This window comes from Microtus oregoni, unplaced genomic scaffold (assembly GCF_018167655.1).
Source record: "Microtus oregoni isolate MIOR12 unplaced genomic scaffold, Mior012 000014F_ref0000157, whole genome shotgun sequence".
NCBI classification, from domain to species: domain Eukaryota; kingdom Metazoa; phylum Chordata; class Mammalia; order Rodentia; family Cricetidae; genus Microtus; species Microtus oregoni.
The window spans coordinates 16,752,948-16,779,017 of NW_024543073.1; the positions used below are offsets into that span (position 1 = coordinate 16,752,948).

General features: G+C 34.6%; 1 protein-coding gene across 2 annotated transcripts in view; it reads left to right on the forward strand.

The window, feature by feature from the left end:
- Fcho2 (FCH and mu domain containing endocytic adaptor 2) overlaps positions 1-26,070 on the forward strand; it is a 103,477-nt gene that overhangs the window by 61,943 nt on the left and 15,464 nt on the right. For both annotated transcript variants that reach the window (XM_041663250.1, XM_041663251.1), the window contains 8 exons: positions 707-764; positions 1,035-1,210; positions 4,882-4,893; positions 5,274-5,298; positions 6,781-6,823; positions 8,320-8,411; positions 10,317-10,420; positions 15,090-15,219. In XM_041663250.1, coding sequence (XP_041519184.1) covers positions 707-764; positions 1,035-1,210; positions 4,882-4,893; positions 5,274-5,298; positions 6,781-6,823; positions 8,320-8,411; positions 10,317-10,420; positions 15,090-15,219 — 640 coding nt within the window. The remainder of the gene's footprint in view (positions 1-706; positions 765-1,034; positions 1,211-4,881; positions 4,894-5,273; positions 5,299-6,780; positions 6,824-8,319; positions 8,412-10,316; positions 10,421-15,089; positions 15,220-26,070) is intronic.

Consider the following 26,070-nt stretch of genomic DNA (forward strand, 5'->3'; position numbering starts at 1 on the left):
TTATTGAAAAAAAAATTTCCGCCTCCTTCCAGCCTCCCATTTCCCTCCCCGTTTCTCTTTTTTTAAACATTCATTTTAAAAATTAATTTTGTGTGTGTGTGCGTGCATATATATCTATCTGTATGGGAATTTATGCATGTATATGCCCTCAGATGTGAGACTAGGGTGTCAGATCCTCTTGAGTTGGAGTTAGAGGAAGTTGTAAACTGCCTGATGTGGATGTTAGGAACCAGATTGAGGTCTTCTAGTCAAACAGTATGTTTTCTTAACCGTTGAATCATGTCTTGTACTCCACCTTGGCAGTTTCTTGCTCTGAAATTATGAATTATGACTCTTATGGCATACTGCAGGTTTTTCTTCAGATTTTTGAGGCATGGATTATGATTTGAAGCTAATTAATAACTGAAGAGATGTATTTCTTGGTATTTGATTAAATTATTTAGTTTTCTTTTTTATTTTTATTTATTTATTTTTTGTTGTTGGTGTTTTTGAAGAAGCTCTGTCTGTCCTGGAATTTACTCTGTAGATTGTGCTGGCCTGGAACTCAAGAGATTCCCCCTCTGCCTCCTAAGACTAGGATTAATAGGGTTAAAGGTATGCACACCACACCTGGCTCTCAAGCAATATCTTAGACTATAATTGTTAATCTTTAGTGTCTGAATATTAGCATTGTCATTATATTAACTCTTTACAATTTTTTTCCTAGAATATTCCTGATGTAGATGAAGAAGGTTATAGTATTAAACCAGAAACAAATCAGAATGATATCCTTTTATGATCTGGGTGTTGTTAGTGGATTTGTTGATAGCATAGCTATAGAATTAGTGTACTACTTAAAGCCTTTTCTGTTCTAATTAACTGAAATATGACTGTTTTTCATTTTATATGCTTTGTTACTTAAAGCTAGTAGTTTTATTCTTGTCTCTATATGTTATTCTTGTAAGGCTCTCTTCTTTTTTATATATATGTGGAAAACCAGCTAGCTATTCATGATAAGTTAGTAGGTTAAACTAAATTCTTTAATTCATACCCACATACCAAAGAGAACCACTTCTACTCATCCAGTGATTCTGACTCTGAAGATGAAGAACCAAAGAGGTACCGGATAGAGATCAAGCCTGTGCACCCAAATAACCTGCACCACACCATGGCTTCTTTGGATGAACTAAAAGTCTCCATAGGGAATATAACACTTTCTCCAGCAGTGTCTGTAAGTATCTGAACACAAGCTGCTTTGTCCTATACATCAAAGCCTTGTTTATCTCATCTTCCTATAGCCGGTTACTTTTCTAAAAATATTTTTTTTTTATTTCTGTGTACTTGTGTATGTGTATGATGTATGTAGAGGAGACTGTGTACATGAGCCACAGGGTATATGTGGTAGTCGGGACAACTTTGTTGAGTCAGTTCTTTCACTTTATCTTATCATGGATTCTGGTGATCAGACTCAGGTTGTCATGCTATGTGTGTGACAGGTACTTTTTCTTTAACCTGCTGAGATACCACACCATCCATGGTTAATTTTTTTTTTTTTTTGATTTTTCGAGACAGGGTTTCTCCGTAGCTTTTGGTTCCTGTCCTGGAACTAGCTCTTGTAGACCAGGCTGGCCTCGAACTCACAGAGATCCGCCTGCCTCTGCCTCCCGAGTGCTGGGATTAAAGGTGTGCGCCACCACCGCCCGGCTCATGGTTAATTTTAAGAATAGTAAATAAGTTAAAAAAAATGAAGAACTAGGGCTGGAGAGATGGCTCAGAGGTTAGGAGCACTGCCTGCTCTTCCAAAGGTCCTGAGTTCAATTCCCAGCAACCACATGGTGGCTCACAACCATCTGTAATGTTATCTGGTGCCCTCTTCTGGCCTTCAGGCATACAGACAGAATATTGTATACATAATAAATAAATATTTAAAAAAAAATGAAGAACTAAAACACTGAGCAACAGTACATTGTTTGGGGAATTGTTTTTTGATTTTGATTTTTTTCAAATAATCGTATGTATGTATGTATGTATGTATGTGTGTGTGTATCTGTCTACCTACCCATCCATCCATCTATCTATCTATCTATCTATCTATCTATCTATCTATCTATCAGTTTTTTGAGATAGGGTTTCTTTGTGTAGCCCTGGCTGTCCTTGAACTCTGTGGAGACCATGCTGGCCTTGAACTCACAGAGATCCACCTGCCTCTGCCTCCTGATTGCTCGGATTAAAGGTGTGTAATACCACTACGTGGTTATTTTGTGCTTTTTACAAAAGATTTGTTTGTTTTTTAAATTTTGTGTATGTAAATTTTATTTTGTTGTCCATGTAGTATGTGTGTCTGGTTTCCCTCCCACCCCATACCCCCTAGAGCCCAGGGTTTTGTGCTTGCTAGGCAAGTGCTGTACCACTGAATCCCCAATATTTCCTCCCTATTTTATTTTTGTATTTCCCAGAGCTGTTAGGTGTGTGGCTATTTGCTTGCATATATGTCTTTGTACCATGTTTATGAAGTGTGCAAAGAAGGCAGAAGGGGAGTTAGATGCCCTGGAACCGGTGTTACCGACAGTTGTGAGCTGTCATGTGGGTGCTACGAACTGACTCTGGATCTTCTAGAAAAGCACCAGTGCTGGCAGCTGTTGAGCCCTCTCTCCAGCTCAGTTTATAATTTTTATATAGACAAATGAGGTCACTGATTTGGCTTACTTGTACTCTTGAAAACATTTTTAAGAAAGTGAAAATGTATTAGCTGGAGAGATGATTCAGTGCTTAAGAGCACTGGCTGCTCTTCAGAGGACCCAGGTTCAATCCCAGTACCCACTTGACAGCTCATAAGTGTCAGTAACGTAGTTCCAGGGGATCTAGCACCCTCACATAGATACATATGCAGACAAAACACCAATACACATGAAAAGGATTGTGTGTGTGTGTGAAAATGAAGAACTTTTCGTTATTTGTTACATCTATAAATACTGCTGTTTGTCTCTGGTAAAAGATTGTGAAAAGTTAATTGTTTTCCTCATCTAATTTCAAAGGTTTTGCTCTTGTGTTTTCAACTCTAATATAAAAAGATGTCATGAAAATCAACTTAAAGGTTGATCCCCTCCCCCTTCCCCACATTTCTGGAGATTGAATCCAGGCCCTAACTTATGCTGTCCACTGAGTGACATTCCTGGCTTTTCTTTGCATTTTTATTTTCTTGTCTTTCACCATAAGATTTGCGTTTGAGGAAGAAATAAAATAATGTTGTAGCCGTTGAGATGTCTCAGCTGTTAAGAACACCTGCTATGTGAGCTCAAGTCCAGGAGTGAACTGACTTTCCAGAGTTGTCTTCTGGTTTCCACCCACATGTGTGCCTGCATCCATACACACGTGCATCACACACACAGTAGTGATAAAATAAAAAACAACTAAAGTCATAAATACATTGATAATATATATTATGAATTCAGAAGTATTACAAAAAGGGAAAAATCGTGTTTTAGAATGAGAAGTATATGTGTATGCATATTGTCATTGTTTAAAAGTTGGTTTTCTTAATAATGAAGTTCTTGCCATTTTATGATATCTAATTTTTTTTAATTTTAATTTATTTTTGAGACAGACTGACCTGGTATATGACATGTAGACCATGCTGACCTTGAATTCACAGAGATCTGCCCGTGTCTTCCTCCTGAATGCTACGATTAAAGGCATATGCCACCACCCCTGGCCTTAAGTATATGTTCTGTATAAAATATGGTAGTCTATATATCCATATGTTTTGAAGGTGAAAGTTTTTCTCTTATACATGTACTCATATTCTTGGGTATCAAATCATGGGTAGAACATCTGCCAGGCAAACACTATGTCCTTGGTTTGATACCCAGTAACACAGGAAAGGGAAGGAAGGAGGAAATAATTTTCGATGAAGGAAAATCGTTCTATAATTTAATTTTCAAGGGCATGCCTCAAAGATTTTAATAGTGGGATTTTAGTCTGTTACTACTATTTTAACATTGACTGTTATGTAGTTCTAAAGAGACTTATATATGTGAAGTAGAGAATTGTGAGCCATTGACAGTTTTTAATTGTATAACAGCACAACTAATTAATAGAGTGATATATTATTTGTGTTTTAATAAATAAAGCTTGCCTGAAGTTCAGTGGGCAAAGCAGCTATACAGACCAGGGAGTGGTGGCAAACACCTTTATTTTCAGGACTCAGGAGACAGGCAGGATCTCTGAGTTCAAAGCCCCCCTGAGCTACACAAGATTGATTCTGTCTAAAAGAGAAACAGAGTTCACATAGAGGTGATCCCAGCAGATGGGATCACACACCTTTAACCCCAGCACTGAGGTGCTGGGTGGAGGTGGAGACAGGAGTGATATGTTGGACAGAGAGAGAAATATAAGGGGGAAGAGAAAGCAACTTAGTGGACTGTGGAGTGTAAGGATTCGTGGAGACAGGATCTCTCCCTTCGGTCTGAAGATTTGGTAGAAGTAAAAGGTCTCTCTAGTGGTTGGCTACTTTGCTTTTCTGATGTTCATGTTGAACCCCAATATCTGTCTACAAATTAACAATACGGGTGAGCCAAAAGCTTAGAAGGATCGATATGTATTAAAATGTTACAGATCTCTAAGCAGTTGAGGTCATGAGTATTTTTAAAAAACTTTTGTGTCTCGTCTGTCTTTTATAACTTCATACTCAGAAAAATTTTAGTAGTCAGTGTTGTATCTGTGAAGATTATCTTTGCATTTGTTTTGTTGCCCATTTGGTTAACTTGCTTAATTTCTCCTCCTAACCATATGTTTTAAGTTGTATCTATTTTAAGTGTTATTTAGAAGGAAGAGATAATAGTGTGAAGAGAATTGAATTCCTTACTGAACACTGTCTTTCTCTTTCTTTCCATGTACTGCTAGAGGCACAGTCCAGTAAGTGTCAGATTTTATATTTCACCTGTTGACCTTTAAAGAATTCATGTAATTGAACATTTGATTTTAAAAATTTTGTTAAAGTTGGATTACTAGTAAATTTTATGGTATTTTGCATTAGATACTGTCTTAACATTTTAAGCACATTTTATTAAGTACATGTATTCTGTATTCTAAATTCAATTACTATACTATTGAAATCATGCTTATTTAGAGGTACAATTAGAACTACAGAGTTTTCATAGATGCAATTTAGTGTTAAGTAGTTATAATAAAGACAACATAAAACTAGGTTCTTATTATCAACACTTTGGCAAATATTTTGTTACCAAGTTAAATTATTTGTTTAATAATACTTAGTTTTTGCATTTCTGTTTTAGGTGCAGATGAATCGGAATTCATCTAGTAAGTTTGACATAGGGATTGGTTATTTTATGTCTGTGAGAACATAGGCAGCTTGTTAGTCTCAGCCTTGTGTAATATTCTTTTCATTTTACCAGTCTTACTGGTTGGCTAAAAGGGTATTTTATACAGGCAAAAAAATTGCCTGTAGTATTTCTGGTTGTATTAGGAGACATTTCTTAACCTTTCATGCAGCTTATAGAATTTCTTAGAAATCAACAAAGCCAGAGACTAACTTTTGATTTGGAATATGAAAATGGACTGGGGATATGGCTCAGTTGTTAACATAACCTAATATGTACACAACCCTTGGGTTCAAACCTCAGCTTTTTGGCAGAGGGGATTATGAAAATGTTTTATAAAATAGTAATCTTGAACTTTACTTATTTTAAAGTCATATTATAATTGTAGTTTCTATTTTATATCTTCAAAATAGCAAGTTTATAATACCAAAAATTTTAGGATGGCAACAATTTTTTTGCAGAATTATGTGCTATAAATCAGACTTAATAGGAAGCTTTTGTAATTTTGTAAACAGAATGCTTAATAAGAATCAGCCTTGATTAAAAGTTTAGCAAAATTGATAACCGATTAAATTAATGATAAATACCAAAATTAAGGATTTTACCCTTGAACGAAATATTTGATGATAGAGGTTGTAGAGAAACTAGGCTAAGTGGAGTTGCTGTCAGGTGGAAGGTAATGCAGCAAACATCCAGAATAACTTGAGGGAAAACTAGTGCAAAGAGCATAGTGTACAGTGTGCTAACTTCTCTGTAATGTGCTGAGTCTCTGCAGTCATTCTTGTTGCTTGGTGATATAGAACATTCAAGTGTGGGGAAAGTTTGTATTCACCGACATGGTCTTTTATTCCATGCTGTTCTTGTCAGTTGCTTATGAGATAAGACATGGCACAAATACAAAATGCAGCAGAAAAGAGTAGGACCTCCCTCAGTAGCTCATCATTACTGATGATTATATAATAGTCACTAGTAGTATTCTGAGAACTTGAAAACTGATTATAGAATTCATGAATTAAAATTCTTAAGTAGAATACACACAAGTACTTAAATGTTTCTTCTAATTTTTCTTATTACTTACTTATTTTTTTCGAGATAAGATCTCTCTATGTAATCCTAGAACTCACTGTGTAGACCAGGGTGCCCTTGAACTCACAGAGATACACCTAGCCTCCTGAGTGCTGAGACTATATACAGACCTGAACCATCATGCCCAGCTCTTAAACTTTTTAAAGTTAACAGTCTATTTTTTGTTCTATAAAGTTAATGAAAGAAATCAAAAATCAACAGAAATTTAGTGTGTTTACCTTTTTTCTCCCACAATCATTTGTATTTAATTTTTCTATTACAAAATTTATAAGTTTTTCTTAGTACTGGAATATGTAAGTATATAGAGGATCTTTTAATTAAAATATTTTTCTTCTAGGATTATTAGTTTTTCATAATATTTTAATTTCTTAATTAGATGAAGAGTTAACAAAATCAAAACCATCTTCTCTACCCAATGAGTAAGTTTGCTGTTTATTTCTTTTAATAGACTTTATTATTTTGAACAATTTCAGGTTAAGATCAAAACTGGGTGAAAGGTACAGAGATGCCCTTATATAGTCCCTACGCTTACATATACCAAGTCTCCTCTTCAAGTCCCTTACCAGATTAGTGCATTTGTTACATCTTGACACTTATCATCCAAAATACATAGTCTAGAGGGGACACCTTTAATCTTGTGCGTTCTGTGGGTGTGGGTAACTCTTCTTTTCCCCTACCCCATCTTTCCCTCTGTCCCTCTTTTGGCAGGTCTTAAGGGCTGATATTGTAGCATCATAATCAGTATTTGTATTGCATGGAAATCTCTTGCTTTGCTTAATCACTCCTTTTAAAACCACATTTATAATTTTTTTGTATTTTTCTTGTCCTCTTTTTCTAGAGTTATACAGTTAAGTTTTAGTTGTGTTGTTTTCTGAACTGTAAAATTTATGTTGGGGCTTTAAGATATTTAATAATTTCTTTTCACATGAAACGTCTTTTTATGGTGGTTTTTCTTAACTACATTTGACTTTGGAAGCCTTACTACCGCTTCTTAATGGATGCTGATATCTTAGGTTTATACACATCTGTTTTCAGATTTTTTTTAAAAAAAGTTTTCTCATTTGTGTTTCATTTTTCCCCTTCACTTTGGATTGTGACTTATAAAATGGACCATATGTCATGAGCTTCAAGATGAAGTACCTCAATTAAGATGGAAAGGCTAGAAGCCAGATAGTCATCTTTGTTGCTCTTAAAAAAGAAGGGAAATAAAGAAAATTGTTAAGCCAGTGTTCCATGAGTCCCTTTTCACTTCTCTACCACCAAGAGTACTTTCTTTGAGTTAATGTTTTAACATGAGTAAAAGTTTAGCTGAATGGAGTTAATAGTTAAAGATTGTTACTTGTGAGGTACAAAATAAATATAGTGGTGCTGTTACTGGTTTTAGAGATAAGTTGTTTAAAGCTTAGTCTTTGTCACTTAACGTAGTTATAACAGGGTTTATTGTACAGGGTAGAACTCATTTGCATTGCTACATGTTGAAATACTAAATATGTGATTTTAGGTCATGGTGATAATTTTAGCAGAGTAGGCTTACATTCTACTCAAATTCATATATATTTCACTTGGTTTGAATTTTATTCTAGACTATGCTAGAACTTAGACTGTTAGAAACTATTGGGTAGCTCATTTAGACTGCTGCCTGTCTTCACTTGTAAATCTGAAATCACTGTATTTCATATTCATTTGAGTGAGCAAGGTATGATCAAAGGAGGCCAATCCTTATGGCTTTCCCTGCCAACAATACAGTTAATATTGTAGATTCTGCTTAAGCCCTTGGCTAAGTCTGTTGACTAGATTTCTCCATGTGCCCATCTATTTAATCACAGTCATTGAATTGATATTCTGTGGAATAGAAATAAATGATTTAATGCTAATAAAATAATCTGCTAACTCATTTTTTAACATGGTGTGCTAGGAAAGGAGCCAGTGATTTCCTTGCTTGGGACCCCTTGTTTGCATCACCTCTTGACTCAACTTCTTCAGCTTCACTAGCTTCATCATCATCAGGTAAACGAAACAAAACAAAAATGATAAAATGTATATGAGAAAGATGTCTTATTTTTGGGAGTATAGTAGCTGCATTTTTCCCTTGATTGATTCCATTTTTTATTGTGTTTAATCATATAAAGTTCTCTTTTTAAGTTTTTCTTCCAATAATAATGAGTTCTATCGCTACCACCACCAGTGAAAGAACACTAAAACACTTAAGGATTATATAATAATTATAATCACCTCCTTTAGCAGCTTCTACACACACTATCTGAGGGATGCAGATATAGTATTCATTTTTAAATACTTGTGTAGATAAGTATTGTTATTAATTTTCCTTATAAAATAATTCTGATTATTGGAAGGAATTGATTTCACACTTTTACTGGGCTCGACTTAAGTCCATTTAGAATGAATGACACTTGGACAGGCCTCTGACCAGTAATTCCTGTATAAATGCCTATGCTGTGTTAAACTTATCCACAGCTTAAAATACCAAGTTCAGTACAGTGCTGGTTTCACTTACATGACCATATCTTTACAATAGCCACGAATAGCACAGGGAAGTGCTGTAGTTATTCAGGTTGGTACACGTTTCTGTCGAGTATGGGTAGCATGAAAAAAGTTATCATTTAAAAGGAGGCAGCAGCCTCTGAATTTAAACTTGGTGTCTTCCAGCTTTTGGATGCCTTTCTGGAGCATGCACACATACTTTATGTGACGTGCTTTCTAATGGTAATTCCTTCCTGTGAGTTTATTTTCCCTCCTACTGCTTCCTGTCATGCCTCCACTCCTTACTGATGGATGACCAAGGACTTTTAGCTTTGTATTTTATTTTCTCATGTGTTTACATAGGCTGCTTTATGTGTTTTTAATTTTGCACATCTGTGAATGTGGAGAACTTGGCAAATATACTTTTCCTACCCGCATTTTTTTTCAATGTTTGACTTATAGCACATAGTTTTGAGTGGACCAGAGGTTTTGAAAATCATTTTATTTGGAGATAATTTAAGGGCCAGCAGGTGGTATTGTGGCCAGGCCTAATGACCTGAGTTTGATCCTCAGAGCCCATATGGTAGAAAACAACTGATTTCCGTAGTTGTTCTCTGACCTTCATGCACATGCTCACATATGCACAAAAATAAATTAGTGATTTTATAATGATAACTTAAATATCTGCCTCTGTCATTCATCCCTACTTTGATTTTATACACACACATACATATTTATATATTTGAGTTTTGATTGTTTATACTTGAATTTTATTTAATATGATAAAGGTTGGTAAATTAGGGATACTGATTTTTTTAAAGTTATAAAAATATTGCAAATGGCATTGAAGCAGTAAACACTATTCATATAGAATTTAAGAAGAATTAAGGTATTATGGACATTTTAAAAATAAGTTGTACTAATTTGGTGCTATTTTTAAAAAATTAAAAGCATTTGTAGTGCTTTTCATTATTTGAAGAATATTACAATGTGGTTCTATTTAAGTCAGATTGCAAAGTTTAATTAAGGTTGAGTGTGTTTTGACATTCACATTATTTTGAAGGCAAAGCTGGAAAGCCTTGCACTCATATTAGTTAGTCTCTGTGAATTGGATGTGTTGGAGTAAACGACCTTTGAATTTGAATTGGTTTTTTAAATCAAATTAAACCAGATTTAATTTTTATATGTATAAAATAATTGAAACAAGAATAAAATTTCTTTGCGTGTCAGTTTTATTGGAAAGTTTGATTGTTTGCAGTAACTTTGATAAAAGGATACCTGATGGGCAGATTTTTTCACTGATTCAGGAGATCCCCTTAATTATATTAACACAATTGAAGAATGGTCTTTGGATTCTAATAGCTCTTTTGTCTTTATCCAGGATTGCTACATACTGATAATTTTCTTCAAGTTCTCTTTTCTCTCCCTCAGCCAGACCCACAACTCCTCTTTCTATAGGCACCATTGTTCCACCTCCAAGGCCTGCTTCCAGACCAAAGCTTACTTCAGGCAAACTGAGTGGGATAAATGAAATAGTATGTATTCACATTTTTTAAATTATATAACTATTTTGGGTTTGTTTGTTTTTGAGACAGGGTCTCAGTGTATGGCCCTGATGCCCTGGTGCTCACCATGTAGGCAGGCTGCCCTCAAACTCACAAAGATTCACCTGCCTCTGCCACCAGTCCCTAAAAATGGTATAATTGTTTTGACTTAAGATATTTTTCTCTATGCCCCTGCTTAGTTAAATGCTTTTTTCTAAAGTCCTTAAAGAGTAGGAAGTTTCTCCACTCACACTTCTCTCTCTTTTATACAGTCTGAAAATCATACTAGAAAAGCAACACACTGCCCAAGAGGACAGATTGCCTTTTAAAAAGTTGGCATATTACACAAGGCGGTGTCCATTGACTCAAAATAGGCAAGTTTGTGTAATTCTGCCTTAGTTTAATATATTAGAAAGAAAATATGGTATGTTTTAGACCTTATTGTTAGGAGATTCTCAGGGGGCATCTGTCTATTCTAGCTTTATTTTTATACATAGGAGACAAGTCCAAAGCAGTTAGCTGACATAAAAGTACAAATAATAGGAAGCACTGGTTTTCAAAAGTCATCAGTAATGGTAGAAACACCTGTGGTCTCTACTCGGGTGAGTCCCAAGCCAGCCTTTGTGTCTCTGTGTTCTCTCTTTTGTTTCATCTTTCACACTCCTTACTGTTTAATCACCGTAGTTACATTTCTGAAAGCCAAGCTTATTTTATTTTCTCCCTTCTTGGGTATTTTAGCTGAATGTAGAAGATACTTTTAAAGTTGTCTCAGTAGCTTGCATCACATCCCAGCCACCCCTTTCCCATCTTTCCAACCACTCAAACTTTCAGCTATTCTCCAAACACTATATGCTGTGTTTTTTCTTTTGTGTTCTTCTAAGGAGATAGGAATAGGTTTGAACTTTGGGCCTCATCATGACATGTATACCCTCACACTACCATTGAGCTGGTTCATGCTATTTGATACATCCATGTTTTCTTATTGTACTCCTTTGTTTGAAGTGACAGTTTTCTCTGAGGCAAAAATGGCCTTTTTCTTTAAGACCTAACTATCCATCAGCTGCCTGGTGGTTATTCTTCTAGCAGATTGTATTGTTCTCTGTGGGCTGCCATACACTTGGCTTGTAGTTCTGTTAATGACTGTGCATATCACACTGTGTAGACTTAGTATCTGTTCCCTCTTCTGGATTATGTATTAGCCTTTCATGTTCACATTGAATAAAGCCCAGTACATAGATTGGAAATGTACTTTGAATGGAGGACCACTTTAAAATAGTAGCCTCTTTCATTTCTTGTCCCCGTGAACTGACTTACTGAAAATGAGAGAAGACTAGATGTATGCTGCCAAGGATATAACTATAATTTAAATAATATAAGAATCACTAAGTTTGTTTGTCTGTCTGTCTGTCTATTCATTCATTCATGTTTTTTTTGAGACAGGGATTCTCTGTTTAGCACTGGCATTCTGGAACTCACTCTGTAGACTAGGTTGGCCTTGAACTCAAGGGATCCACCTGCCTCCAACTCCCAAATGATGGGATTAAAATGCTTGACTAGAATCACTAAGTCTTCAATTTCTTTTTTATTATTATAAAACTTGGTTTGTTTGCTTTTTTTAGCCTCTAAACATGTTAGAAAATTTAGAAAATACAGAAAAATTTGGATCCCATGTATTACCAAAGATAACTGAATTAACAATTTAATATATATCCTTTCATTGTTTTCCTAATGCATAAATATTTGATCAAAAATGGTAGATTAACAGTTACTATAAGGACAGGCCTATTAGCTGTGAAGTGTTAGACAAGTTTTAGTAAGATGCCTAGGGAAGATGAAAATAATAGATTTTGTAAGATTTAAGTGACTTTAACATATATAAAACTGTAAGGATGTTATATACAGGTGATTGATTGCTCAAAAAGCTATGAAGTATATATATATGTTTTACATATTTTTATTTTTTTTACTTTAAAGTATTTTGGAATTGTCTTTATTGTGAATTCTTTATAGTCTTCAAGCTTCTTTAAAAGTAGCAGAATCCTGTGTCAAATAATTAAAATCATTAAAAGTGAATTCATAGTTGAATACTTCTATCAACTTTCTTCCTTGAGATCCTTCTCGAAACTACTTCAGGGACTTCAGGAAGCAATATGTCAAGTAGCTATAGAATATTTCATTGTTTAAGTCTACATTGTAGAATTAAAGTCCTAAAGATTTTAGAAATTTGATAATTCTAAGTTCTTGTTAATATAGTAACTTAGTATAGCTATGCTTTGTAGACATTTCAATATTTCCTTATTAAGTGATTTTTACAATGAAATTCTTGAACTAAATGGTATACACATTTATTTTAGACCAGTGGTTCTTAGCCTTCCTAATGCTGCAACTCTTTAATGCAGTTCCTCATGTTGTGGTGATTCCCCAGCCATAAAATTATTTTCGTTCTACTTCATAAATGATATTTTGCTACTGTTATGAATCTTAATATAAATATCTGATATGCAGGATAATCTGATTTGCAACCTCTGTGAAAGGGTCATTCAGTCCCCAAAGGCATCTCGACTTCTTTAGACTTTTGAGGATTGTTGTTTCATTGACCACTATAGCAATGGTGCCCTCTCTGTCTATCCCAAGGAAACCCTCATTGTCTTATAGTAGTTACCTCAGATGGTGTCTCAGACCAGCAGCATTAGTACAGCCTGGGAACTCAGTAGAAATGGTCTGTGCCTGTACCCAGATAAATCAGGAATTCAGGGAGTCGTCATTCAGTTTGAATATAGAGAAGTCTTCCATTGGCGTATAGTTTTAGAGCAATTCCACCCAAGAGGAATATGTACAGCAACATACAAATTTTAAATTTTCTTGTAGTAAAAGCATAGAAATCCATCTTATCTTTTACTTAATATTGCAAAACATTTTTAATATACATAATAAAAGATTTTGAGATTTTTGCATTTTTAACATGTACATTATCTTCAAAGTTCACTTTTATACTTACAACACACCTCAGTTTGCACTAGCTGAATACCAGATTCTGCCGGTGACTGTGTTGGATAGTTGGTTGGATAGCAAGAGAAAATCACTTAGAAAAAAACCCACTTTTCCTTTTCCACTAAGAATTGTAAAATGCACTGTAAAAACCATCTTGCCTCTGGAGACATTTCCCCAAAGTAGTTGAACTGAAGATGTTTCCAAGTTATAACTTTGGAACAGTATCTGTACCTCTTTTCTGTATAAATATATAGTTGCCTGCTGTATTTTTTCAACCTATTAACTGTAGTGATTGATGAGTCATTAGAAAGCTATTCTCAGCCAGGGTTACACAAAGAAAGCCTGTCTTGAAAAACCAAAAAAAGAAAAGGAAAAAAAGAAAAAGCAAGCTGTACTCAAGGAAAAAAGATGCTTAAAAATAATTATTAGTGGTGGTGGTGGGGTTACAAATTGTAAAGTACTTCATATAGTTAAGTCTTACTTTTGTGCCTGTAAGTTTTTGTTAATATAATGAAAATTTGATTAATTTAATATGTAAATACTCACATGGTTTTTATGTTTGTTTTTGATATCTTATTGGTGAGAATAGTGCCTTTTTGTTTTTGTTGCCTCTATAAGCAGGGAATGACTATTTTTAATTAAGCTAAGTATGTTTTTAAAAACAAATAGTACACTGTAGAAAGTATTGCTAGTGTATTATTGGAATAATTAATTTGGAAAGAAAAAGTCCACTTACCAATGTAAAAGATGAAAGAATTGGAGATATATTTTCCCTGTTTGATTTTTGTTACTTTCTAGTTGACCTCTTTTAAACAAGTAAACAACAAAATTAAAATTTTTCTCAAACCTTTGTTTGCTGTAGCTTTCTTAATAAGGAGGTATTTAAAAATTACAAAAGAAAATGTTAACAGATTTATAAGTATAGAAAGTAAAGGACAAGCAACATTTACAGAGGAAAATATTGCAACAAATAATATTAAGTGTTAGTAAAAGTTCAAATAATAATAATAATACCTTTCAAAAACATTCTTAAAAATGAAAGTACAGTGGCCGGAGAGATGACTTAATAATTAAGAACGCTTGCAGCTCTTGCAGAGGCACAAGAATTGGGTTCCTAGCACCTACGTCGGGCAGCTCACAACCATCTGTAACTCCAGCCCAGAGGATCAATACCCTTATCTGGCTCCCACATACCAATTTCCTGTAAACATAGTAAATAGTAAAACTTAGAAAACAAACAAACATGAAAATATGCCTTTCTAAATTTGAATTAACTAGAACGCTTACAACTTGTGTTTTCTTATTCTGTGACTATTGATGACAGACTACAGAGAACTAATCTCATATTTATAGAAATTGTCGTGTACATAATCTAGGGAAGGCTGTTCGATAGTAGATATGAAGGACTTCCATTCAGTTCTGAGTACCTTAGTATGTCTAATTTTTGAAATACAGAAAATATTTTATGCCCCAAACCTTGAAACCATTGTTTTAAAATAGCCTTATCAGGTTTCAGTATATTATTGGAAGTGATTTGACATAATATCTATCTAATACATAGGTAAAAAAAACTCATGGTAAAGTTATTTGATTTGTTATGACTTAAAAAATTTCTCTGACAAAGAAAATTTTGCTTTAGCATTTTGATAAATAACTGTTTGTTTTTAAGCCCAGGCCATTCAGCCCACCTGTAACTTCCAACACCAGCCCACCCCCTACCGCTCCCTTAGCCCGGGCAGAGAGTTCTTCTTCTATCTCTTCATCTGCGTCACTGAGTGCTGCCAATACTCCAACAGTAGGTAAGTGGCTGTTGTTGGTTATGAAAGTCAGCATACAAAGGGTACGTTTACACACACACTCATACTCAGACACACCTTTTTTCCTCTTCTCCTCTAGTGGGAAGTAAAGAATTTAAAATTGGAAATTTTGTTTTTCTGGACATACTCTTGTAAAACTGACCACATTTTCTATTCTATTTTAGTCCTTATTTTCTGAGTAGGAGTATTTTAACTATAGCTGAAACTACTGAGAATTCTCAGTTTGTAAACTGTTGGTCAGTATACATATTAAGGGAATATTGTACAATGGCAGTCAATTCTACTTTGAACTGACATTTTCATTCTTTAAAAAAGTTTGTGTTTTAGGGGCAGGAGAGGTGGTTCACTGCTTAGAGTGCCTAACTGCTCTAGTAGAGAAATGGAGCTTCCATCTACATGCCAGTGCACAGCTGCCTGTAACTCCATTTCTGGAGGATCCTGACAGAGTCAGATTAATTTACCAATGTTGTACATATACATACACTTACACACGCACTAAATAAAATAATTAAATAATTTTTTTAAAAAGGAAGTTTGTGTTTGAAAATAATTTCTTGAAACTTTTTATTCAGTAAAAGTGTTGGGGGCTTATGGTGATCTATTTATTTCTAAAGGAATATATTACAAATATTAAAAGTAATTATTAGACTGAAATTATTTATATAACCTAAACCTTCGTAAACAAAAGCAATGTTTTACAGCAGCAATAATTTACTCAAGAATTTTTTAGCTTATTTCCTTGATCAGGATTTTTATATGTTCTCATCCCCCCTCCTTTTTTTTTTTTTTTTTAAAGATTTATGTATTATGTATACACTGTTCTGCCTACATGTTATGCCTGCGTGCCTGAAGAGGGCATCAGATCTCATTATGCATGGTTGTGAGCCATCATGTGGTTTCTCGGAATTGAACTCATGATCTCTAGCAAAGAAACCAGTGCTCTTAACCCCAGAACCATCTCTCCAGCCTTCTCTCTCTCTTTAATTTCTTTAAAATTATTTTTCTAATTCATATCACTGTTAAGAACAAACATAACCCCAGCTGTTTCAGGTGCAACTGTTTCCATCACAGTTAAAGCTGGTCCTTTTGCTTCTGCTGGTGTTGGTTCTACAACATCTATGCCATCTGGGCACTAAGAGAAATGTAAACATTTAAAGTCAGACACTCCAGGAGTGGGACCAAGCTTTTACATGCTTTTCAGGTGATTGTGATACATGCTGTTTGTGAGTGATAACTGTAATTAAGCTAATTTAATTAAATCCATTTTAATTTGTCCTAGCTTACTTATAAGAAATGCATCTTGTCTGTTTGACAATTATAAAAATAGCATAAGTAGTGTAGGCTAGAAGAAAATGTAAATGGTTTGATTTCTAAATGTTTCAGTCATACACTGCCATCTTATTTCACACTGCATTTTACATAGCATTTTTATGTTTTAAATTTATGTAATTGAGGATAACTAGTAATTATTTTCTTTTAATGAACAACCTTATTTTTGTTTGTGTGTGTGGTTTTCTTAATTTTATTTCCACAAAATCTATACTTCTAAGAATAGATTGGTCCTACTGGAAATTTATCATGAAGCTTGAATAACCAAAATAAACTTTAGTTTTTTCATTGCCTATGGGGATATCCAGCTCTTTGACATCTACACGATACTGTGATCTATAAACGTGTTGGGCTGTATTTGCATTTGTCCTGGGATGCATGCAGTTTGTTTGATGTGCATGTTTCAGAAGGTTTTCTTTTGTGATGGCAATGCTAAGTTGATTTTGATTGAGCTGGTATGTGTTTGTTTCTTGTTTTAGTTCCTAATGTTGGCAATAGGAGATCCAGTGGCAAGTGGCAGAGATGATGCAGGCAAAGCAGATGGATACTGAGTTTTTACACCAGAAGGTCTTCAGTTCACCTAAACAGTTCTTTGTTTGTTAGGATTATTAAGCTTTGTTTAGATTTGAGGTTGTTGTTTTGAAATTTCTTCTTTCTTGAAAATGTTTTCTTTCCCTGCAATGTTTTATCTTATTTAAATGTGATAGAAGACCATAATTTGATTGGGACACTCTCTGAAATTGAAAAGCACAGTGAGACATCACCAGGTATTGTATCAGAAGCAAGTATTCATGTAACTAATGCTTCTAAAGCTGTCTAAAATGTTTCACTTATTTTTTTCTTTCCAGCAATGTATGGTGTGTCAGCAGTCAAAATTAACCCTAATATTAACTATCTTAGTTTTGTGCTAATAATTATGTCCAGTCACTGTACGAGACCAGATCCTTACTTAGAAAAATGCATACTGTTTTTACATTTTCTTCCATTCTGCCTAAGCATTAAAAAAAAAAAATCAATAGACTGGAACTCTCAAGGTGTCAGAATAGAGTGATTAGAAAAGAAACAAAACATGTCAGCTTTAAAAATGTTATAAAAGAGGTTGGAGATTTGGCTCAGTGGTTTAGAGCACTGGCTGCTCTTGCTTTCAATTCCCAGCACCCACTTGGTGACTGACAACTAAACAGGCATACACATGCAGGCAAAACACCCACACATTTAAATTAAAAAAATAATTATTAAAAAAATTAAATTATAATACTTATACTGTGAGAGCAAAGGCCACATGGGTACGGTGTTGAAAGAAATTACGTATGAATGTCTTTGTTGAAGAAAGGTGCTCTGTATCCTGTTTATCCTAGATACTCAGACTCTTTGTTTTTAGAACTTAAAGCTATCTAAATATGTAGCATTTAAACCAAAATTGGAAATGAAAATATTATGAAGACTACGAGTTGTTTTCACTTCTAAAATTTTTAAATAAAAATATAGAATAAGCTTATTATTTTAAACAAGTAAATATTTCCTTTATAAGTTTACCTTGGATGCTCAGACTCTGTATTTTCAGACCTTAAAGCTATCTAAATATGTAGCAGTTAAACCAAATTGGAAATGAAAATATCCTTATTAAAGGTACAAATTGTTTTCACTTTGAAAAAAATACTTAAAGATAAGCTTATTGTTGTAGACAGATAAATATTTCCTTTATAAGTTCATTATTTTGAAGTCTACATGCGCAATATGGTTTTGAAAAGAAAATTAGATAACACAAATGTGAATGTACCAAATGGTAAGGTGGTTTTGAGTCAATCTTCTAACTCTTGCTTGCTAGTATTTCATAAGAAGCACGACAGTTTATAGGGAAATTAGTTCAAGAATTCTGATCATATGAACAAATTGGAAAATTGAAATGATTAACTGACTTGGTAATTTTTTTTTTTTTAGTTTAGTGTTGTTGAACAAATATGGGGCTTTGTAGCTGTTTATCAATTGCTCTGTCATTGAGCACCCGTATTTTTATTTTATGTGCATTGGTGTTTTACCATGGGTGCCATCAGATCCTCTGGAACTGGAGTTGCACACAGTTGTGAGCTGCCATGTGGGTGCTAGGACTTGAACCCAGATCCTCTGGAAGAGCAGTCAGAGCTCTTAACCTCCAAGCCATCTCTACAGCCCTGGGGATTAGTTTTTACAACCTTCAGTGATACAAAATAATTCATGGATGCTCAAGTCCCTTATATAAAATGGCATTGTGTTTTTATGTAGCCTGTATACATCCTTCTGTCTACTTTAAAACATTTTTAGATTACTTACAATGTGTAATACAAGATAAACACTATATAGGTAGTTGCAATACTGTTCTGTTTAGGGATTGGAGACAAGAAAAAGGTGTTTCCTCACATATACAATCTGCTGAACCTACAAATGTAGAACCTTCAGCTTCAGGGGACCAGATGTGTAATTCTCCTTCATAGAAAATTTATTGAACTAGAATATAGCTCACTGGTAGAACCCTTGTTTCTTATGCTTGAGTTTGATCCTCATTATTTCAAAATAAATCATAAAAAAAAATCATAATTGCACATGTTGGTGAGGATTTGATGAAAATCAAGAACCTTTGTGCAGTGTTGGTTAGGACTATAAAATTTATAGCTGCTGTGGAGAATGACAGCTGGTCAGAAAATTGACAATAAAATTAACTGTGTGATCTAGCAACTTGACTTCTAGACACATATCAAAAGAAATGGAAAACAGGATCTCAGAAGAGGTGGTTTTATTCCCAATTGTAACAGTACCAGTTACAGTAGTGTTACAGTAGCAAGAAGGTGAAAAATTAATATGTGTATGTCATGGAAGATTGTTTAATCTTAGGAAGAGAATTTTGACATTGCAACATAAATAAGCATTCAGTACATTGTGATATTAAGTATTATTTGATCCTACCTTGTAGCACGAGCTCTAATTGGTTTTAATAATAAAAGCGAAGAGACAGATGTTAGGGGGTGAAAGCTGAGCGATCAGAGAAGCAGTGCAACCAGCCTTTCGAGAGACTTTTTACATCTACAAATAAGTGTTCAGAACAAAAGTGCGACCCTGTCCTTGGACTTGCATCCTCTGACCGCATCTGTGCTCCTGTCTTCTCCTTCCTTATATTCCTTTCTCTGCCCAGCCATATCCTTTCTTGTCTCCAACTTCCTAGTGCTGGAATTAAACGTGTGAGCCACCACCCCCTGGCCTGATACCTGACTAGTATGGCTAGCTCTGCACTCTGATCTTCAGGCAAGCTTTGTTAAAACACAAAGTATCGCTTTATTTCCCCTTTTTGTCTAAAATAAAAAGGTTATAGCTAATATAAGAAAAACTATATACAATAAGTATAATAACTATATGTAATATATACAGGCAATATATACATCAACAGCGTCTAGTCCATTTGCGTTTGACAAATTCAGAGAAAATACTCCTTTATCTATCCTATCTTAATGAGTCCAAAGTATTGTACCTAATTCACTTTCTATCCTGTCTTGCATTACCAACTCAAAATTACCTTTTTATGTCTCTCGACCTTATATACTTTACATTTCTTTTGTGACTTTTTTAAAAAAAAATTTGAAGATTTATTTATTATTTATACAGTGATCTGTCTGCATGTATGCTTGCACACCAGAAGAAGACACCAGATCTCATTACAGATGGTTGTGAGCCACCGTGTGGGTGCTGGGAATTTACTCAGGACCTTTGGGAGAGCAGCTAGTACTCGAAACCTCTGGGCTATCTCTCCAGACTGTGATTTTTTTTTTTTTAAATGAGTTTGGTAAACAAGGAAAATCATAATTATCTAGTCTTCAACTTCCTCAGAGACCTGAGAAGGAAATAATAAATGAGAAAGCACGAAGTGCAAGCAAAAGACTTCCAGAAAATGTTAGAAATGACAGAAACAGCTGGCTGCCTGGTCAGTCACCCAAGATTCCTCTCCAACGTTGGCCTAAAGGCTTAGAATATTTAACAGACTTTTCTATGAAGCAGGATTTTGGATGATGGTCCTTCCGTGTCTTGACAAGGTTTGTAGTCACTCTCTTTTATGTCCTGCTTCTCCAATTAGGACAGCATGCTGTCAGCAGTTGAGGCAAGAGCATTTTCTTGCCCAGTGGCTTACTTTTGCCACAAAGAAAGTAAACTCCATGTGGCGTTTCTTCAATGCCCATTATCTTCTCTGAAGTAGATTGATGCTTCCAGGAGCAGGCATGTCTCATTGTCATAAAAAAAAAAAAAGAACCTATGTTATTAAAACATCTTAAATCCCTTGCTGTAGATCTGAAGTACTTTAAGATGAAAACCTAGGTTGGCAACAATTGGGAAGTTTCATTGGAAAGAGTTGGATGTTATTTCCTATTTTTGATCCATAAACCGTCTCACTAATACTCTCTGTAATTTATAATTCAACAATTGAGCTGAGGGTTTTGTTTTTTCTTTTCGTTACAACAGAACCATCTTTCTGTATGAAAGTATAATTAATATGGTTCAGATACATGAGAATTGATGAAGGCAAGTAATCGTACTTTTTATATGGTTGCTGTGTGTGTGTGTGTGTGTGTATGTATATATACACACATTGTTTTAAATCTAATAAAATTAGGGACAGTGAGCAAAAAAACCAAAAACACCACCAACAGCAAATTAAAAAACCTATGCTATTAGAACATCTTAAATGCCATATTCATAGATCTCTCAAGTGTTTGAAGACAGTGTCTATTTAAAATATATCTCTTCGATCTTGTAACATACCTAATGTGACTACCAAGTTTGATTGTAATTGGTGATTACTAACCTACATTTCCTTATTCTAAGTAGTTGGTAATAATAACTTTCAAGGGCTAGAAATTTGTATTATATTGTTAAATGAGCTATATAGGCACAGTACCTTCAGCAAGATTAGAAAGGTATATGTGCAGTATGTTCTAACAAAATTAATCTCGTTTGTATCATTATACAAAAGTCCAATCTAGTGTAAAATATTTAAAGATAGTAGTTTATTTTTAAAGGTAGATTCAGTAATTTACCTTTTTGTCTTATATCAATATCCTCCCTTTTTTCTTTTCAGAGTAGATTCAATAATCTACCCTTTTGTCCTATCATATCCCCCTTATCAAAACAAGAACTCTGAATCTAATCTCTGTTGTATAGCTTCTTTCCTGACCATTACCAGTAACAACTTGTAATCAATCCCCCTAAACAATGACAAATATCCATAACTCATTGAACAACCAAAAACTACCCACCCACCTCTTGGAAATGTGGGCATCGTATTCGTAAATTTACTTTCTGCTGTCTTGGGGGCAACGACATCTTTAGGGGACCCTGAAAAGAAAATTTTGGATTAATTGTCAAGTCTTGGGAGACATAGCTGTATATAGTTGTCCAGTCTCTGTGCAATGGGAAAGTGCAGGGCTTGTCTCAAGTCCTGGCTAGAGTAGTCTGTGAGGCTGGATCATTTTAGCTAGCCCCCTTGAAATTGTTATGAGCAGTTTGTAGTCCAAAGCTGATCTTTAGGTGGTGTCATTCAGCTTAGTGGTGTTATCAGTGGAGGAATTGTTGTTGTGGGGCTGCGTCCTGGACCCTTTGGAGACTTTAAAAGGTTACTGTTAGGTGTACTCATGGTTCACTGCAGAAAACAGACATTCAAACTTGAAACCATGTACAGGAAGGTAGACAAAACCTCTTTCTAAAATTAGTTAGTACTCTGTATGTCCATTAATATCATGAAAAAAACTTTAAAATACGTGTATAATAATCCTATAAATTTTGAGAAAATATTTATGCTTTTAAAAAAATACTTCAATTATGTATACAATGTTTTGTCCTTGCATGTATGCCTACAGGCCAGAAGAGGGCACTAGATCTCATTATAGATGGTTGTAAGCCAGCATGTGGTTGCTGGGAATTGAACTCAGGACCTCTGGAAGAGCAGCTAGTGCTCTTAACCTCTGAGCCACCTCTCCAGCCCTGAAAATATTTATACCTTAAGAAAAGCCTTAAGGAATCAAAATAAAACCAAAGGATTATGAGATTAGAAGCAATAAAATAGTCCTTTAATTTTTGTTTTTCTTCTGCCCCATATTAGGTGTCTCTTCTGACATAAGACAGAGATTCTGGATTTTACTTTAACAAGCATGCTTGAGTTTAGAAAAGAAGAGAGCCACACTCCAACTCCAAAGCCAGCTTTAATTTTTAATTGGACTGGGATGACAAAAAGACCATTTGTGTTATATGTCTGTAGAAAACAGCAGAAACAAACATTTGGGAAGATTTATAAAATTTTATCCTGTTAGAAATGTAATACACCACTAGGCTGCTTTACTCTTTTTCATGGGACAGTGTTTCTAGATGATTTGTCCTTTTGCTTCTTATGTCTCGTTTGTTCAGTGGTCTTCGTACTTCTTTATTCTCCTGAAAAGACAGAAACAAAACCCTTCCCTAATTCTAAATTTCTGGAGGTTCCCTTTTGGCAAGTTAAAATTGATCAAATAAAAAGCATTCTTTAGTTTTATAGGTTAGATTAAACAGCCATACTGCTTGATGAACTATCATCTCTTGTAATTAAGAGATCTCTCTTGTTTGTATAGAATCTTTATCAATTTTGATAGTGTCCATAGCCTTTCTTCTTCTGTGGAAAATCAAATTCCTCCCCAAACATAACACATATCTTGGTTTCCATTCTGAGGTCAACAAATTTTTTAAAGTATTTCAGCTGATTTAATTCTGAAGACTATCCAATGTCTGTCTGCAGCTTTTGTTCCTTTCTCATTAGCATTTAGAAAATTCAAAGTTAATATGCAATTTGTTTCTGGGGGTTTTATTACCCTTTCTGTTTATTTAGCATATCTTTTATTTTGTTTTTCTTTTCGTTGTTTTTCTTTTTTGATATTTATTGAGTTCTACATTTTTCTCTGCTCCCCTCCCTGCTTCTCCCTTACCCCCTTCAACTCTCCCCCATGCTCCCAATTTACTCAGGAGATCTTGTGTTTTTCTACTTTTTACTTCCCATGTAGATTAGATCTATGTAAGTCTCTCTTAGTGTCCTCATTGTTGTCTAAATTCTCTGGGATTGTGGTTTGCAGGCTAATTTTCTTTGCTTTATGTTTAAAAACCACATATGAGTGAGTACATGTGCTAATTGTCTTTCTGTATCTGGGTTACCTCACTCAAAATAATGTTTTCTAGCTCCATCCATTTGCCTGCAAAATTCAGGATGTCATTATTTTTTTCCTGCCGTTTAGTACTCCATTGTGTAAACGTACCACATTTTCCTTATCCATTCTTCAGTCAAGGGGCATTAAGGTTGTTTCCAGGTTCTGGCAGTTGCCTATTGAGAACCTGAATAGGTATCAGTGGTGTGGTGTTCATATTTTAGTTTTCCAAATTCTACAAAGTGGAACACTCCCATCTGCCAGGTTTCATTCCTTTTCAGTACCCTTTGCTGTTGACTAAGGTTTCTGTCCCACCTGGTCCTCCAGTTGTTTATTCCCAAAGAAATACAGTTTAATTATAAACTGATTGACCTATTAGCTCAGGCTACTTATTAACTCTTATAACTTATATTAGCCCATGATACTTGTCTGTGTTAATCATGTGGCTTGGTACCTTTTTCAGTGAGGCAGTCACATCTTGCTTGCTCTGTGTCTGAGTGACAACTACAGACTGAAACTTTCCTCTTCCCAGAATTCTCATTGCCACACCTCTACTTCCTGCCTGGCTACTGGCCAATCAGCATCTTATTAAAAATAATACAAGTGACAGGATAAAAGACCATTGTCCTACAGCACTTTGGGTTACTTCCTGTAGGTAGTGGTGTTTGTAGAAAGAACAAGTAGGATATTCCCTTATAATTTCCTTGGCTTGTTGCTATGTGATGGAAAAGTCCTTAAAAAAAAAAACAAACTTTTGCTATTGACACACCTTTTTTTTTTCCCTTCAAATTCTGACACCTCCAGCATATTTCCAATTAATAGTTGATCAATTTCTTCATTATCTTATGTTCGAGGACCTGGCAGACCTATATGGAATTGAATGTGTGTTATGTATATGGGGTGGTTCCTATTCTTCATTATTTCTTGTAATTAAAGAAATAGTAATGTCAATTCTGTATCATTTGGATAAATTCAGTGGTTTCGATATGTATTACTTCTATGAGATACTTAGAGTCAGGTTCATGGAAACAGAAAATACAGTGGTGGTTGCCAGAGGTTAGGTAAAGTGAGGGTATAGATATGGAGGGTAATTGTAATGGGTATAGAGTTTCAGTTTTCAGTTATGGGAATACATGGTAGAAATAGTTGTACAGTATTTCTTGTTTTCTTTCTTTGTACTTTTAACTGTGCGCCTAAAATTAGTAAGAACAGTGAGACCCTGCCTTAAAAAATAAAAGATAAGAAAATGGAGGTAGAAGTAAGACCATAAATTTTGTTACATGTTTTGCCACAGCTTAAAAAAAAAAAAAGAAGCAAAAAGGAGTTTTCATCTTTGCCTAAAAATGTGATGTCCTTAAATTCTGATGACCTTCTGCTTAGAACGTTAAAAAGAGTTGATGGATTTAAACTTAGGTTTTATAGATATTGCCTGTCTATAAACATGTATTTATAGTTGGAATCAGTGAATTCATACTTGGCATTTTTTCTTAACATTTTCTCGCTTGCATGCTCAAACTCATACCTGTTGATTAATCCCTTATGTTTTACCTAATCATTTTTAATAAAGATTTAAACGTCTATCTATCTGATCCTTTTCATTCGGGATCATTTAATACTTAGAATAATCATATAAGATTGTTTCTCTTTAATTTTGACAGTGGTATGTTCTTAAATTTTTTTATTTGTTAGTATTATTATTATTTTGGGGGGCATTTTCAAGATAGGCTTTCTCTGAGTAACAGTCTTAACTGTCCTGGAACTAGCTCTTTGTAGACCAGGCTGGCCTCAAACTTACAGAAATCCTCCAGCATCTGCCTCCCAGGTGCTTGGGTTAAAGGTGTACATCACCACTGTCCAGCTTTAAATTAATTTTTAAGTTAGCATAAAAATCTCCTTGTGCCAATTTTGTATATTTTGTCCCCCTCCAGTGCTGTTCTCCCTGCCTCTCTCTTACATATTTCTTTATTTCTTCTCTGTTAGCCTCCTTTCTGTTATCATCCTCTTTCCCCCCTTCTGTCCCTTAAGCTCTCTTTGTCTCCATTTTAGTTTCATGACCTACAAACAAACATGCATGAATTCACACACACATTTAAATATAGATGTCATATATGAAAGAGAACATGTATATGTCTTTGAGTCTTGCTTATTTTTTTTAACATAGTTCCCCTTTATCCATATTCTGTAAATGTCACTTATATTTTCTTTATGACTGTTTAAAATTCCACTGTTCATACTACCACATTTTCTTTTTCTCCTCTCATCTTGATGGGTACCCAGGCTGTTTACAGTTCCTAGCTATTGTAAACAGGAGAGTAAATGT